This window comes from Eucyclogobius newberryi, unplaced genomic scaffold (assembly GCF_026437365.1).
Source record: "Eucyclogobius newberryi isolate DKJ021-1_F unplaced genomic scaffold, fEucNew1.0.hap1 SCAF_14, whole genome shotgun sequence".
NCBI lineage: Eukaryota > Metazoa > Chordata > Actinopteri > Gobiiformes > Gobiidae > Eucyclogobius > Eucyclogobius newberryi.
The window spans coordinates 30,321,528-30,339,336 of NW_027315768.1; the positions used below are offsets into that span (position 1 = coordinate 30,321,528).

Consider the following 17,809-nt stretch of genomic DNA (forward strand, 5'->3'; position numbering starts at 1 on the left):
TTCAACAAAATGATCAAATAAAGCATTTTTCTCATAATGTGCCGCCTAAACTATGGTACTTTAATGACATCTGATTGGAACTGTGGTGAGTTAGACATTATTGTTTGGCAGTCGACTGGAATAAATGCGAGAGGCTTTGTTCAGGGATAATCTCTGAGTTGAATGGGTGTTTGTATGTCGCGTTTTTGCAGCGTTAAATCCTGTAAATTCCTTCAAATGCCATTGCAAATTACTTCCTTTTGTGTAAACGCTCAAACCCAAACACAAAAGCATGACAAAAAGCAGGTTTTCCATGCACTTTACATGTTTCTCACCGACTATTTTGAACTAAAGCAGCAGGAATTGAGCTCAAACCTGTAACACAGCATGCTAACTGTGTAGCTCAATGATGAGAATAATAAAAAAGTCATGTAAATAAACTAACTCGTCCTTATTCCTCATGTTGCTGCTGGAGCACACAAGCCAATATTTTATTAATTCAATAAACTACACAGATTTTTAGTCTGAACGTATTTACTTTAACATTTTTACTTCACCTGCACATTCCAAATAACTCGTTAAATTAGTTTCTTGAGCGTTTTGCATCAATACCTCATTATCTATCACCGAACCTTGAACAAGCAACAAAAACGCAGTGCGGACACAAAATAATTAGATAAATTACAACAAAAATGACTCATGGAGATATAAATCTATATATACACAACGGCCCACAATATCGATACTGTATCACCAAATTTAGTTTCACAATATATCGATACATTTTGGCAAACCCCTAATATACTCTACATATTTGAAGTTAATGTATACTACATAGTTGAAGTTATTATATACTCCATAAATGAAGCATCCCAGAAACGTTGTCTTTGTATTTTTCTAAAACTTAGAAATCTTATTCCTCATAGAAGATGGTTTAATGTTTAAACATCTCACATCTGATTTATCACAGCCTAACTCACTATACCATTATTACCACAGACTATTTGCACAGTTATTCTTGTTTTTCTATTAAATTCCCAATGTAAAATCTATTAGAAAACAGAAAACAGTGTGAATTTGACTTGGAGAAACACAAGTCTCCAGCTCCAGCGCCGGTGTTTAACGTCACATCACACTTTCACCATCTTTAACCCTCCACGTTGGACCTGTGCGTCCCCTGAGCGCTATCGGCGAGTCCGGGGGGGACGTTTGGAGACGAGGAGCAGACGCGTCCTCACTCACCTCTCAGCTCGCTCTCGGATCCGCTGGGTTCTCCGTTCAGCCTTTTGAACAGCGACCTCATGACCTTCGCACTCCCGAAGCGCTTGAACCTGGAGCGCACGTTTTCATGGTACCACTCCAATGTGCCGATCTTCAGCACCCTGGAGACCACAACGCAATCATGCTTCAAATGAAATGTGGAGAGAACACTGTTACTGGAATAAACTGATGCCTTAAAAGTGTTAATAGCTAATAACAGGGTTTGAATGACAGCTAATAACCAATCACACAGTGTGTAGTTTTGTGGGTGATAAGAGTGTTAAGTCCTCATTTGGTCCTGGTTTGAGCCCAGTTCTATCCTGATACTTGGTTTGGTCCCTCTCTAGTCCTGCTTTGGTCCCTCTCTAGTCCTGGTTTGGTCTCTCTTTAGTCCTGGTTTGGTCTCTCTCATAAAGCATCCATGACTTGTTATTGATACTAATTGATCTACGTGTGTTTTATTGCGTTGGTTTATTCCAGATAACACGTCTTTACAAAATACCGTATTTTCCGGAGTATAAGTCGCATCGGAGAATAAGTCAGCCAAAAAATGCATAATAGAGAAGAAAAAAACATATATAAGTTGCCCTGGACTATGAAATGTAAGTATCTTATCTAAGTATAAATATAAGTATAAGTCGCACCCTGGCCAAAACTATGAAAAAAAGATGCGATTTATACTTATATTTATACTTATATACTTATACTCCGGAGCGACTTATATGTGATATTATTTGTTATTTCCACACTTGCAACCGCATTTCATACACCAGTGTGACTTATATATGTTTTTTCTTCTCTATTTTGCATTTTTTGGCTGGTGCGACTTATATTCCAGTGTAACTTATAGTCCAGAAAATACGGTAGTTCAAAGTGGATTGCTATACTGCTAAAACAGGCTTCAAATCCAGACATAAAGGTGCTCCATAGTGAAAAGGAAAGCAATAAAATGAGTCCATGCACTAGTTCCGGGCACATTTGCGTGTTTGTACCTGGTCATGTGACAGGGATGGCACACCCAGCCCTCCTCCTTCTTGCTGTAGTGGCTGCAGCTCTTGCACACGGGCACGGAGCAGTCCAAACACTGGACCTTGTTGTTGACCAGGAGCTTGAAGGGTTTGAGGCAGCGGATGCAGTAGGACTCGGTCACGCTGGTCTGGTGCAGCAGCTCTCTCTTCGTGTCCTCCTTCTCGATCTGGGTCTTCAGTTCTCTGTGGGTAACAACAATGTCATGTGAGGTTAGAGACGGAATAAGACGATGGTTTTGTTCCAGCCTCACGTCCAAAACAGAACCAGCATCAACGCCACGGCAGCTACATCAACTTCATTCAAAAGTCTAAAGAATAAAGTCTCAGAATGAAGTCTAAAGTCTTGAGATGTACAACTGCAGTAGGTGGTGGTAATGTACCAACCGCCATAAATCAAAGAAGAAAAAGAAGAAAACGGAGAGAAAAAAATAAGAAAAAAAAGATTAAAAAAAAAGATAAATAAGTTAAAAATAAGAAAAATAAGGGGGAAAATAAAAAACGAAGATAATGAAGACAAAAAAGAAGAAAAGAAGAAAAAAAAAGAAGAAAAAAAGAAAAGTTACACAGTGCACCTTTCACCTTTTTGCAAAACAGAAAAATCAAAGTAAAACAAAATGGAAATTGTGTCCGAAACATTTAGATAACGTAACATTTTTTGGTATATTCAGACATTTCGAATTTATTCTTCATGATGAAAACAGAAAAACCAAAATGATGACGTGTGCTTCTTTTGTGCAGTTGTTGCTTGTGGTAAGTCTGATCTAAAGCATCTAACAAACACATTGAATACTGTCTAACTCTTTCTACTCTCACAGGAGGTTTTAAACAACTCAAAGCCTTGTCTGATAATAAAAATGAAAGATTAACACAAATACAAAATACTTCAATCCTCACAGGTCCAGGAAACAGGGGAATAGAAATATTGTGTGTTATGACTAGCAATGTTGGTAAAATAACGTCAGTTTTTGTTGAATTCGGTTGACAGAAAAGCACGGTCACGCTTCCCCTTCACAAACGCTCTTTGCTTTTCAAAAACAAAATGCTCAGTATTTCCGCTCAAAGCCAACAAAGTAAGGTCTTGCCATAATTGTTTCGGTTTGTTTGGGCGTTTTAATTGGCTTTGACTTCCGCCCAAACCACAGTGATGTCCCTCATGGGTTTGGAGCTCACGAACATCACAGGAATTCACCGAGCTGGACATCGGGCGAGTTGCACAGAGCGGGAGTCACGGTCAGAGCTGTATAATGTCACTCATCACCAAATGTACAAAAGCAAAATGTACTCAAACAGAAAAGAAAATCTACTGGTGCAAGTCACAAAGCTCAGGCCACTTTAGGTTGAGTGTTAAATGTTTCACTCAATATTTTGGTCTTTATCTGAATCACCTTAATAAACCATGATCAAGACTTAATACATAATGAACATATAGTTTATTAAGCACGATTTAGTCTTATAACTACTTAAATAGCTCTTATTACCACTGTTTTTTTGTTCTTTTAACACATGTTTATTGTGTTTATTATGTGTTTTATGAAATTGCACCGTCCTCTATCACTAATCAATAAACTAATCAAATACAATTAAGGTTAGGACAATATAGGAGTATTTGTGGAAATTTAGAGTATTAGTTAAGTAATTATTAAGCATTAATCAATTGAAATAAACTATGTGTTCACTATGATTTTGTTTCATGATTTTAAGTCTTTACTGTGTTACTTTTGTTACAATTTTTTTTTTAACTTTTTATTAAGAATACAAGAGGTTTTCTATAAGAGTTTTTCTATTAAGAGTGTTTTTTTTGTTTTCTATAAGTTATCTGTTCTTTGTTTTTTACTTCTGTGCCTACTTTGTTGTTGCAACCTTGGAATTTCCCCATTGTGGGACAAATAAAGGCTTATCTTATCTTTACTAAGGCATGAATAAACGTTACCTTATGTTGAGTAAAACGCAAGACTATGATAAAAAACAACCTGATTGTACGACACACATTCACTTTCATTTCTTCAAACAGTCTGAACCATCTGCTGATGCTGGAAGTCTCATCCAGCACGACGACACGCTGAAAACTCACAATAACACGTTCCAAATGTGCGCACGCTGTTTTAAAAGGCATTTCTACAGCGCGTTTGTAAATTGCAGACACATTTGAAAGAACAAATGAGTCTCTTTAACCTTTCACAGAGACAGCTGCGGGTCATTTGCGCAGCGGTTTCAGAGTCATATCTGCTCAGTGCGCAACGAAAAGACAAATACTCGCGCCGTGATTCAAATGAACAGCTTTGGAATAAGCTGGACGGACAAAGACTTAAGTGTAACTCAATAAAAACCCAAAGATAGTTATTCGTATGACGCAAAATCAACTCCACAACGTGTAGAACCGTCTCCGTTTTGCCAAGCGCTACGTCATCGCTATAGCAACACAACACAAACCGCTCTTGCCGCCGCTTGTGAGGTTCTGGTTTACTTCTGCTGTTTGTTTTGTGGGATTTCTGTTTGGAGTAAATACAAACGTGTGGAAAAGCCATATTTTGTGGCGAGGCGTCGACCAAAACATACACAGTGTTCGACGTGCAAAGGAGGAGGCCAGTTTGAAGGAAGCCACTTTACCTTTTCTTTATTCCTTTTTCCAGATTAAAATACAAAACAAAAAACATAGAATAAAAACTAGAAACAGAAAACGTCGCGTGGGAGAGATAAAAATCACGATCAAAAATGCAAAACTGCTAAAAATGAAACAAAATGTCAACAATCCAGGGATAAAATTCAAAAACAAAGGAACGTACAGGTAATAGGACAAGACAATGGCTGCGTCCCAATGTCCACTCTCGTCCCCTGACCCTACACACAGTCCTGCACTATTTAGCAGACTTTATAGTGCACTCAATCACGCAGCGATTCGGACATTCTCCTCGCCGCGGGTCACGTGACTCTGGCGTTTGAGTGAAAAAAAAGTCAGCAAAACTCAGATATCTATGTCATAAATAATGGCCAAATCTGTCTGAAACGCACATATTTATGGACAAATAATCCACATACAAGTCATGGATCTCACATTCAACAACAAACGGACTGGATTATTCAACATTTTGCCTGTGATGGCAACTCAAGCTAAGATAAGCGGCTAACGCTAGCAACTCTGCGGCGTAACGGTTTATTTAAGTGTGTTTTGTTCATATTCTCGAGTCAACGGTGCGTTTAAACAACAGTCAACAGTGCTTCTGCTTCGTTCAGTCTGTTGTGCCGCTGTTGTTTTTCCAACTGTGACCATCCACTTTTTCAGGTGCATTGTGGGACATTTTGAGCGCACTAGTTTTTCACCTGTGGGACATTCGGACACCACTAGAACATGGTGTGAGCTCTAAATAGTGCCCTATGTGGGGAATAGTGGTCATTAGGGCACGACATTATTTCTGAACAGTAGGACATTCCCAAAACTCATGGTAATGGTTGGCCACTTGGAAGCCACAGTTTCCCCAGCAACGGTTATTTCCCTGTGAATAGTGCACACTTTGATTTGGTGTTATAAAAAAACAAGATATTATTTTTTTATTCAGAACTCTCTCAAAACATGTGAGTTTGTGATCAGAATGCAGTATTTCCAAAGTCGTTCCTTAGCGCTGTGTTGTTAGCTTTGTATGAATGTGTGTGTGTAGCAGTAGCTCACAAGCTCTGAATGTGGAATGACTGAATAATGCACACAATTGTGGATAATATGACTTTAGAATGAGCATTGAATAATTTAATACAGTGTCTTTTTGCTCATAAAATGGACAGGTTGACGACCATATTTAGACACAATTATTATTACCATTTGAATATAGAGTGCATTTGAAGTACTCGTAATAAATTCTGTTCCCGTGGCTTATGCTGCAGGAAAAGAGCTCTGGACTTCCACGCCTGATGTGACCTGCAGCGTGAAGATGGACAAAAATGTGCAGATTTGTCTATTTATCTTAAACATTTGACTTCTTTGACTAAATATAGTTACATTCAGGGGCAACAGAAACCCCACTGAACACTACTGTTTAATTCATTACTGATATAAAGTTAGTTTGCTAAAGTGAAAATGATAGACACATAACATTTACCTTTTCTTTTTTGAAAGGATTTTTTGGCCTGTAGACTTTATTGGACTGTGCAACATTAAATGGAGATCCCTCTCTAGTCCTGGTTTGGTCCCTCTCTAGTCCTGGTTTGGTCCCTCTCTAGTCCTGGTTTGGTCCCTCTCTAGTCCTGGTTTGGTCCCTCTCTAGTCCTGGTTTGGTCCCTCTCTAGTCCTGGTTTGGTCCCTCTCTAGTCCTGGTTTGGTCCCTCTCTAGTCCTGGTTTGGTCTCTCTCTTGTTCTGGTTTGGTCCCTCTCTAGTCCTGGTTTGGTCCCTCTCTAGTCCTGGTTTGGTCTCTCTCTAGTCCTGGTTTGGTCTCTCTCTAGTCCTGGTTTGGTCCCTCTCTAGTCCTGGTTTGGTCCCTCTCTAGTCCTGGTTTGGTCCCTCTCTAGTCCTGGTTTGGTCCCTCTCTAGTCCTGGTTTGGTCTCTCTCTAGTCCTGGTTTGGTCTCTCTCTAGTCCTGGTTTGGTCTCTCTCTAGTCCTGGTTTGGTCTCTCTCTAGTCCTAGTTTGGTCTCTCTCTAGTCCTGGTTTGGTCTCTCTCTAGTCCTGGTTTGGTCTCTCTCTAGTCCTGGTTTGGTCTCTCTCTAGTCCTGGTTTGGTCTCTCTCTAGTCCTGGTTTGGTCTCTCTCTAGTCCTGGTTTGGTCTCTCTCTAGTCCTGGTTTGGTCTCTCTCTAGTCCTGGTTTGGTCTCTCTCTAGTCCTGGTTTGGTCTCTCTCTAGTCCTGGTTTGGTCTCTCTCTAGTCCTGGTTTGGTCTCTCTCTAGTCCTGGTTTGGTCTCTCTCTAGTTCTGGTTTGGTCCCTCTCTAGTCCTGGTTTGGTCTCTCTCTAGTCCTGGTTTGGTCTCTCTCTAGTCCTGGTTTGGTCTCTCTCTAGTCCTGGTTTGGTCTCTCTCTAGTCCTGGTTTGGTCTCTCTCTAGTCCTGGTTTGGTCTCTCTCTAGTCCTGGTTTGGTCTCTCTCTAGTCCTGGTTTGGTCTCTCTCTAGTCCTGGTTTGGTCTCTCTCTAGTCCTGGTTTGGTCTCTCTCTAGTCCTGGTTTGGTCTCTCTCTAGTTCTGGTTTGGTCTCTCTCTAGTCCTGGTTTGGTCTCTCTCTAGTCCTGGTTTGGTCTTTCTCTAGTCCTGGTTTGGTCTCTCTCTAGTCCTGGTTTGGTCTCTCTCTAGTCCTGGTTTGGTCTCTCTCTAGTCCTGGTTTGGTCTCTCTCTAGTCCTGGTTTGGTCTCTCTCTAGTCCTGGTTTGGTCTCTCTCTAGTCCTGGTTTGGTCCCTCTCTAGTCCTGGTTTGGTCCCTCTCTAGTCCTGGTTTGGTCCCTCTCTAGTCCTGGTTTGGTCCCTCTCTAGTCCTGGTTTGGTCTCTCTCTAGTCCTGGTTTGGTCTCTCTCTAGTCCTGGTTTGGTCTCTCTCTAGTCCTGGTTTGGTCTCTCTCTAGTCCTAGTTTGGTCTCTCTCTAGTCCTGGTTTGGTCTCTCTCTAGTCCTGGTTTGGTCTCTCTCTAGTCCTGGTTTGGTCTCTCTCTAGTCCTGGTTTGGTCTCTCTCTAGTCCTGGTTTGGTCTCTCTCTAGTCCTGGTTTGGTCTCTCTCTAGTCCTGGTTTGGTCTCTCTCTAGTCCTGGTTTGGTCTCTCTCTAGTCCTGGTTTGGTCTCTCTCTAGTCCTAGTTTGGTCTCTCTCTTGTTCTGGTTTGGTCCCTCTCTAGTCCTGGTTTGGTCTCTCTCTAGTCCTGGTTTGGTCTCTCTCTAGTCCTGGTTTGGTCTCTCTCTAGTCCTGGTTTGGTCTCTCTCTAGTCCTGGTTTGGTCTCTCTCTAGTCCTGGTTTGGTCTCTCTCTAGTCCTGGTTTGGTCTCTCTCTAGTCCTGGTTTGGTCTCTCTCTAGTCCTGGTTTGGTCTCTCTCTAGTCCTGGTTTGGTCTCTCTCTAGTTCTGGTTTGGTCTCTCTCTAGTCCTGGTTTGTTCCCTCTCTAGTCCTGGTTTGGTCTCTCTCTAGTCCTGGTTTGGTCTCTCTCTAGTCCTGTTTTGGTCTCTCTCTAGTCCTGGTTTGGTCTCTCTCTAGTCCTGGTTTGGTCTCTCTCTAGTCCTAGTTTGGTCTCTCTCTAGTTCTGGTTTGGTCTCTCTCTAGTCCTGGTTTGTTCCCTCTCTAGTCCTGGTTTGGTCTCTCTCTAGTCCTGGTTTGGTCTCTCTCTAGTCCTGGTTTGGTCTTTCTCTAGTCCTGGTTTGGTCTCTCTCTAGTCCTGGTTTGGTCTCTCTCTAGTCCTGGTTTGGTCTCTCTCTAGTCCTGGTTTGGTCTCTCTCTAGTCCTGGTTTGGTCTCTCTCTAGTCCTGGTTTGGTCTCTCTCTAGTCCTGGTTTGGTCTCTCTCTAGTCCTGGTTTGGTCTCTCTCTAGTCCTGGTTTGGTCTCTCTCTAGTCCTGGTTTGGTCTCTCTCTAGTCCTGGTTTGGTCTCTCTCTAGTCCTGGTTTGGTCTCTCTCTAGTCCTGGTTTGGTCTCTCTCTAGTCCTAGTTTGGTCTCTCTCTAGTTCTGGTTTGGTCCCTCTCTAGTCCTGGTTTGGTCTCTCTCTAGTCCTGGTTTGGTCTCTCTCTAGTCCTGGTTTGGTCTCTCTCTAGTCCTGGTTTGGTCTCTCTCTAGTCCTGGTTTGGTCTCTCTCTAGTCCTGGTTTGGTCTCTCTCTAGTCCTGGTTTGGTCTCTCTCTAGTCCTGGTTTGGTCTCTCTCTAGTCCTGGTTTGGTCTCTCTCTAGTCCTGGTTTGGTCTCTCTCTAGTCCTGGTTTGGTCTCTCTCTAGTTCTGGTTTGGTCTCTCTCTAGTCCTGGTTTGGTCTCTCTCTAGTCCTGGTTTGGTCTTTCTCTAGTCCTGGTTTGGTCTCTCTCTAGTCCTGGTTTGGTCTCTCTCTAGTCCTGGTTTGGTCTCTCTCTAGTCCTGGTTTGGTCTCTCTCTAGTCCTGGTTTGGTCTCTCTCTAGTCCTGGTTTGGTCTCTCTCTAGTCCTGGTTTGGTCCCTCTCTAGTCCTGGTTTGGTCCCTCTCTAGTCCTGGTTTGGTCCCTCTCTAGTCCTGGTTTGGTCCCTCTCTAGTCCTGGTTTGGTCTCTCTCTAGTCCTGGTTTGGTCTCTCTCTAGTCCTGGTTTGGTCTCTCTCTAGTCCTGGTTTGGTCTCTCTCTAGTCCTAGTTTGGTCTCTCTCTAGTCCTGGTTTGGTCTCTCTCTAGTCCTGGTTTGGTCTCTCTCTAGTCCTGGTTTGGTCTCTCTCTAGTCCTGGTTTGGTCTCTCTCTAGTCCTGGTTTGGTCTCTCTCTAGTCCTGGTTTGGTCTCTCTCTAGTCCTGGTTTGGTCTCTCTCTAGTCCTGGTTTGGTCTCTCTCTAGTCCTGGTTTGGTCTCTCTCTAGTCCTAGTTTGGTCTCTCTCTTGTTCTGGTTTGGTCCCTCTCTAGTCCTGGTTTGGTCTCTCTCTAGTCCTGGTTTGGTCTCTCTCTAGTCCTGGTTTGGTCTCTCTCTAGTCCTGGTTTGGTCTCTCTCTAGTCCTGGTTTGGTCTCTCTCTAGTCCTGGTTTGGTCTCTCTCTAGTCCTGGTTTGGTCTCTCTCTAGTCCTGGTTTGGTCTCTCTCTAGTCCTGGTTTGGTCTCTCTCTAGTCCTGGTTTGGTCTCTCTCTAGTTCTGGTTTGGTCTCTCTCTAGTCCTGGTTTGTTCCCTCTCTAGTCCTGGTTTGGTCTCTCTCTAGTCCTGGTTTGGTCTCTCTCTAGTCCTGTTTTGGTCTCTCTCTAGTCCTGGTTTGGTCTCTCTCTAGTCCTGGTTTGGTCTCTCTCTAGTCCTAGTTTGGTCTCTCTCTAGTTCTGGTTTGGTCTCTCTCTAGTCCTGGTTTGTTCCCTCTCTAGTCCTGGTTTGGTCTCTCTCTAGTCCTGGTTTGGTCTTTCTCTAGTCCTGGTTTGGTCTCTCTCTAGTCCTGGTTTGGTCTCTCTCTAGTCCTGGTTTGGTCTCTCTCTAGTCCTGGTTTGGTCTCTCTCTAGTCCTGGTTTGGTCTCTCTCTAGTCCTGGTTTGGTCTCTCTCTAGTCCTGGTTTGGTCCCTCTCTAGTCCTGGTTTGGTCCCTCTCTAGTCCTGGTTTGGTCCCTCTCTAGTCCTGGTTTGGTCCCTCTCTAGTCCTGGTTTGGTCTCTCTCTAGTCCTGGTTTGGTCTCTCTCTAGTCCTGGTTTGGTCTCTCTCTAGTCCTAGTTTGGTCTCTCTCTAGTCCTGGTTTGGTCTCTCTCTAGTCCTGGTTTGGTCTCTCTCTAGTCCTGGTTTGGTCTCTCTCTAGTCCTGGTTTGGTCTCTCTCTAGTCCTGGTTTGGTCTCTCTCTAGTCCTGGTTTGGTCTCTCTCTAGTCCTGGTTTGGTCTCTCTCTAGTCCTAGTTTGGTCTCTCTCTAGTTCTGGTTTGGTCCCTCTCTAGTCCTGGTTTGGTCTCTCTCTAGTCCTGGTTTGGTCTCTCTCTAGTCCTGGTTTGGTCTCTCTCTAGTCCTGGTTTGGTCTCTCTCTAGTCCTGGTTTGGTCTCTCTCTAGTCCTGGTTTGGTCCCTCTCTAGTCCTGGTTTGGTCCCTCTCTAGTCCTGGTTTGGTCCCTCTCTAGTCCTGGTTTGGTCTCTCTCTAGTCCTGGTTTGGTCTCTCTCTAGTCCTGGTTTGGTCTCTCTCTAGTCCTAGTTTGGTCTCTCTCTAGTCCTGGTTTGGTCTCTCTCTAGTCCTGGTTTGGTCTCTCTCTAGTCCTGGTTTGGTCTCTCTCTAGTCCTGGTTTGGTCTCTCTCTAGTCCTGGTTTGGTCTCTCTCTAGTCCTGGTTTGGTCTCTCTCTAGTCCTGGTTTGGTCTCTCTCTAGTCCTAGTTTGGTCTCTCTCTAGTTCTGGTTTGGTCCCTCTCTAGTCCTGGTTTGGTCTCTCTCTAGTCCTGGTTTGGTCTCTCTCTAGTCCTGGTTTGGTCTCTCTCTAGTCCTGGTTTGGTCTCTCTCTAGTCCTGGTTTGGTCTCTCTCTAGTCCTAGTTTGGTCTCTCTCTAGTCCTGGTTTGGTCTCTCTCTAGTCCTGGTTTGGTCTCTCTCTAGTCCTGGTTTGGTCTCTCTCTAGTCCTGGTTTGGTCTCTCTCTAGTCCTGGTTTGGTCTCTCTCTAGTCCTGGTTTGGTCTCTCTCTAGTCCTGGTTTGGTCTCTCTCTAGTCCTGGTTTGGTCTCTCTCTAGTCCTGGTTTGGTCTCTCTCTAGTCCTAGTTTGGTCTCTCTCTAGTTCTGGTTTGGTCTCTCTCTAGTCCTGGTTTGTTCCCTCTCTAGTCCTGGTTTGGTCTCTCTCTAGTCCTGGTTTGGTCTCTCTCTAGTCCTGTTTTGGTCTCTCTCTAGTCCTGGTTTGGTCTCTCTCTAGTCCTGTTTTGGTCTTTCAAATTTCAAACTCTCAATGCACGTGTGCTAACTGCTAACCATTCAACCACCGAGCGGCACAACATTCAGATTGAGAAGGCTCACGACATCACAGCTGGCTCTATCAAACACGTTTTTCATATTTGAGACATTAGAATTCAGATTTGCCGACATAAAAGCAGGTGAAGGCGGCGTCTCTTCAGTGTTCGAACAGCAGATACAGCACAGACAGTGAGGAATCCACCTTAGGCCAGCGGGTCCACACAGAAAGCAGACGGCTCCCAAACATGGACAAGAGAAAAAGCGTCCATAAATCACACTGTCCTCCCTCTGGGCTCTTTGTTTACGGTGTTTCTGATGGAGAGGCTGCGGGTACTCTCTGCTCATGTCTTATCCAGCTCTATAAACCACATCCTGAGACCATTTTAAAAGGTCTTGAAAGGCTTTTCACGAGGGACGTTTGAACAATCTCGTGCATGAAAGAGCTGATCCTGATTTAGTGGTTCCAACAATATCGTTTTTTTTTCGGTAGCAAGATATCACACTTCAATATGTGTTTATGACAGGAGATTTAGTTTTTGTTTGAGGTATGTTGACTTGTTTGTCTGTTTGGAAAAAGAGAGTCAAACCAGATCACTTCATTCCTGTGGGTTTCTTGAATGTTTCACTTGCCAGACGGGATGAGCAGAGATAGAACAGGAGATTCGAAGTCAAAGAGAAGTTATTATGTCTTCACTACCCCACTCATCAAACCTTATTTGAAGTAGTAAATTCATCTAAAATCAAGACCAAATTCATCTGCAAATTCATCTTTTGAATGGCACTTTCTTTCTTTTTCTATCCCTTTGTTGAGTTTTAAGATCAACTAAAGTCAACTAAAGGCATGCCCTGAGCTTCAAGTGTGGCACCGACTAAAGTTCTCATAATTATTGGCACCTCAATAACTATTTATACAAGGAAGTATAAGTAAACGACATCTTCATATGTGAAAACGCGGATTAAACTGTCCAGTCACCATTACAATTAGTCTTTGGCATGGGACGAGCACTGGAATGGTTTGCTACTCCAAACTACTCTAAAGTTCTGGGCAATTAAACCAATTTTGATCAAGATTTTGCCATTTCTAATCGTCAGTGATGTGGTCGGGGGATTTTAATGTCCACGTCAACAGCCAGTCTTCTGTCAGTAAAAGCATGTGGTTTGGAGCAGAGTTCAGAATTTGGAGGAAGGTTACGATTAAAAGGAGCAGTGACCCATGTCCAGATCTTGTGCTAGGTTTGGTCAGGAACGCAGCTGGAGGATTTGTACCTGTTGTGCATATTTTGTGTTGATGGGGGAAAGTGGAGCCCGGAGGAAATCCACCCAGACCCGAGGAGAAACATGCAAACTCCACACAGAAAGTCTCGGGCCAACCCACAACCTTCTTGCTGTGAGGCGAGAGTACATGCTACGCTACGCTACTCTTTTATGTCATGAAATCAGTACCGTATTTTCCGGACCATAAGTCGCATCGGAGTATAAGTCGCACCAGCCAAAAAATGCATAATAAAGGAAGGAAAAAAAACATATATAAGTCGCACTGGAGTATAAGTCGCACTAGCCAAAAAATGCATAATAGAGAAGAAAAAAACATATATAAGTCGCACTGGAGTATAAGTCGCACCAGCCAAAAAATGCATAATAGAGAAGAAAAAAACATATATATAAGTCGCACTGGAGTATAAGTATATAAGTATAAATATAAGTATAAGTCGCATCCCGGCCATCAAAAAAGGTGCAACTTATAGTCCGGAAAATACGGTACTTATTTTGTTTATAAAAAGAAGATTCGATACAAAAAAGTAAATGATGTGTTTAATCAAAGTGTAAAAAGGTCAAAGATGAAGTTCAAACCAGATCAAATGTTTTTGTCCTGAGGTTTCACAAGATTTAAGCGTGACATTTTTAACCCGCGTGACACTCTGCACCTATTTATACTCTGCACAGGGATCAAAACAGAAGGAAGCACGGCACTTTCAAAATAAAACTCCAAATCAGCTTTGGCCACATATCTATGAAGAACAGTGCGCTTTGATCGTTAATCTGAAAATGAAGGTTCACTGCGTCATCGTCTGTACGAAACGGAAAGTCAAACCGGGTCTTCTGTCAATTTGTTCAAGACTTTGGACAAGAGCTGCAAAGACAACAGGACAAGAGCTGGTTGACTTCAGTTCATTTGCAGATTTAGTCCTGTAACTCTGGACATGTGGAAAGGGATTAGACAAGGACAATTAATTACTGCCGTGTCCTGGTCTGGAAGACGGGAAACTCCCAGTTCAAATACTTTACAACAGGCCGATAGTAATCACCAATATTTACCGAGGTCAGGACAGCATGAGGTTCATTGTTAAGTTTTAACGAAGGAGGTTAAGTCCGGTCACTAACGGCAAATTAATACATTTACTGAATTATCTTATTAAATTAAAAGAGAGCCTTAGATGCAGTGAAGCCAGTTTTAACTTGTGATACGTATTACAGCTCAGCAATTGGTGACAAAGCAAAAATAATTCTGAATATTTGGCAAATACATGACATATTTGAAGTGTTATTGACGCAGACATAATAATAATAATAATAAAACTCTCTGAAATGAATAAGAGCTGAACCGCACAATTTATATGTTTCTAAATTGCGTCTCGTCTTGACTGTCCTTATTTAATTAAAAAAGTGTCTTGTTTCTGTTCACGAAAATTAAAATGAAAAAATTCAAAGCCATTTTCTATGTTAAAATATAATTTAAAAATATCTATAAGAAGAGGGAAAATTGTGATATTGCCCCTAACTTTTATACAATGTCATTTTCAACATAAAATCAAAGTTGTGTCTTATATATAGATCAAATACGCTGCAAAACTATTACAAATGTCAAAAATGAGTGCACTTTTGGGTTGTTTTTTATTCAAACAACCCCATTACCAACAATACAGTCCGAGAAGTGCTGCTTTTGATGAAAACCTAACGTGCTTCACCAAGTCGTCCACAAAAACCATATTTTAGCTTCATGTGGTTCAAATGTCCCTGTCTGAGGATTAATCGGCAGTGAAATAATGTTTGATGCGCCTCTTCCTCTCACAGCAGCGACAGTGAAGCTCATATGAACCACATGAGAAGGAAACGCCGCGGATGGAAACGGAAAAAACAGGAAAAAGTGCTTTGGTCTGACTGTGGCGCTCACAGAAGTATTTGGACATTTTCCCACGCTAAATGTAAGATTCAATTTGTCGACTTAAGACGCCGTTTACAGTAACCTATATGATTACTTTATTTAAACTTCATTGGAAAACTCAGAGTGCGCAGTAAAACATGAAAAAACAACCACATAAACAGTCAATGATAAATAACAACAGCGAAACATTCTGACGCTCTGAAATAAACGAGCGAAAAAGATCGATGTGCTAAAAATGTCAAATTTGCGGGAAGAACGTTTTAGCATGACGAGAAGTCCTACATTTAACGAAGGAGGAAACTACATTTGTAAAGAACTACATGGACCACAAGAAGACTTTCAATGGTGCAGCAATAAAAGTTCAGCCAGAAGAACAGACGCTGACGAGGCTTCTTTGCAATGTTACTTGTGTTGTGTCTTTTCTATCTTTACAGGACTTGGGACAGCTTTGGTAAAAGGAAAATTGATACGAAAAGTGACAATAAAGTAGTATATCGAAGAATACAAGTGTACAGAAATGCTAATTGTTGGGAGTGACTTTGTGTGTTAAACAAGGGCTTTCCATCGAGTCACAAAGCCTAAAATCGACTAAAACTACCAAGAATCCTCTTTTTTCTCCACCCAATCTATAAATGGCTTGATCAAAATGTGGATAAATCTAGGCCTAATGTATGTTGTATGCCGTGTGTATAAGATTTGCTTTAAGATAATTATATAACTTAATCACCAATACGATTCTTCATCTGTGAGTTTCCCTTTTCAAAATAAAATATTCGATCATTTAGGGTGAAAAGTCCTCAGAATGTTGCCCATGAGCAGGAAGCTGTATCCCGTGAATGTTCAGCAGTAAAGTCACTTCCTGTGCGTCTGAACTGACCCGAGCCGGTCCTCCTCTTTCTTCCGCAGGTTGAAGTCTCTCTGAACCACGTCCCACACGTGTTTGGCCTCTTCGTCCGTCAGCTTGGACAGGTCCAGCTTCTTCGCTGTGGTCACTGAGCCAGGCATCGTGAACCCTCAACGCTGCGAGCTGTCCGAGTCCTGCAACCGGCGCGCTGAAACAAAACCACACAATGAACTTAGTCTTGTCTTATCATTTGAGTGGTGCCTCATCAGTATTTGAACAGTTTTGATATTAGTATTTGTATCTAATTGTAGCACACTCATCTTTGTTAACGGAAAACTCATCAAAATATAAAGTTTCTGCAGCACATTTAAAGGATTAAGTTAGAAAACCTTCAGATTATTTTTCTTTTTTTATTCCTATTCAGAACACAAAATGCTTCAATGTTATTTCACAAGTAAACTGTCTCTAAAATCCACTAACTCATTATAAAATTGTCAGAAAATTCCTGTCCAATGATATGGAAATACAGTTATATTTCAAAAGTTTATTAATTGCAGAAAGACAATATTAAACACATGCATCTTATTCTTCAGAAATGCCTAAACTTCTGTACAAATCATATATATATATTTTTTATAACTAAACAGCATTTAAACAGAGCAATGTTCCCTCTCATTTTTTTTTTTTTTTGCCTTTCTGCTACAAGAAAACGTGCATTAAACTCACAAACAATCCATCATTTAAAGATTTCTGATGAATTGCCACAGCCAAATATCAGCAGCTTTAGTTAAATGTGTAAAATTAGCTCCTCCAAAACCAACAACACAAGACGGTCAAGAGGAATTAGGCGAGTCATTACTTTAAATCAATCTAAACTGTCGTGTCTCCAATTTAGAGCCGAGAGTTCAGAGTTCAAAGTCTGAGCGTTCACGACAGTTTCAACTGTGTGAAAACTGTGCAAATAAAGTCATGGTTCAGTTCAGGGCAGAAAAGGACAATTATTCACGTTCGCTGCGAGATCACAAACCCTGAGTGTGCGGTTCATTCAGATTCAGACGGCTTAATCCACCAGGGCCGATAGTAAAGCAGTGAAAAGCACATGGAGAACAACCAAACCACCGACACGGAACCAAACAGACTGCACAGAACCAAACATACTGCACAGAACCAAACATACTGCACTGAACCAAACATACTGCACTGAACCAAACATACTGCACTGAACCAAACATACTGCACTGAACCAAACATACTGCACAGAACCAAACATACTGCACAGAACCAAACATACTGCACAGAACCAAACATACTGCACAGAACCAAACATACTGCACAGAACCAAACATACTGCACAGAACCAAACATACTGCACAGAACCAAACATACTGCACAGAACCAAACATACTGCACTGAACCAAACATACTGCACAGAACCAAACATACTGCACAGAACCAAACATGCTGCACGGAACCAAACATACTGCACAGAACCAAACATACTGCACAGAACCAAACATACTGCACTGAACCAAACATACTGCACTGAACCAAACATACTGCACAGAACCAAACATACTGCACTGAACCAAACATACTGCACTGAACCAAACATACTGCACTGAACCAAACATACTGCACTGAACCAAACATACTGCACAGAACCAAACATACTGCACAGAACCAAACATACTGCACAGAACCAAACATACTGCACAGAACCAAACATACTGCACAGAACCAAACATACTGCACAGAACCAAACATACTGCACAGAACCAAACATACTGCACTGAACCAAACATACTGCACAGAACCAAACATACTGCACAGAACCAAACATGCTGCACGGAACCAAACATACTGCACAGAACCAAACATACTGCACAGAACCAAACATACTGCACTGAACCAAACATACTGCACAGAACCAAACATACTGCACAGAACCAAACATACTGCACTGAACCAAACATACTGCACTGAACCAAACATACTGCACTGAACCAAACATACTGCACTGAACCAAACATACTGCACTGAACCAAACATACT

General features: G+C 42.1%; 1 protein-coding gene across 1 annotated transcript in view; it reads right to left on the reverse strand.

The window, feature by feature from the left end:
- The window catches only part of LOC140359272 (melanophilin-like), a 48,420-nt gene extending 32,465 nt beyond the window's left edge, over positions 1-15,955 (reverse strand). Inside the window, exons 1-3 of the mRNA XM_072444132.1 lie at positions 15,791-15,955; positions 2,232-2,450; positions 1,222-1,361 (exon numbers count right to left, since the gene is read on the reverse strand). Coding sequence (XP_072300233.1) covers positions 1,222-1,361; positions 2,232-2,450; positions 15,791-15,918 — 487 coding nt within the window. The 5' untranslated portion in view covers positions 15,919-15,955. The remainder of the gene's footprint in view (positions 1-1,221; positions 1,362-2,231; positions 2,451-15,790) is intronic.
- Positions 15,956-17,809: the final 1,854 nt, after the last annotated feature.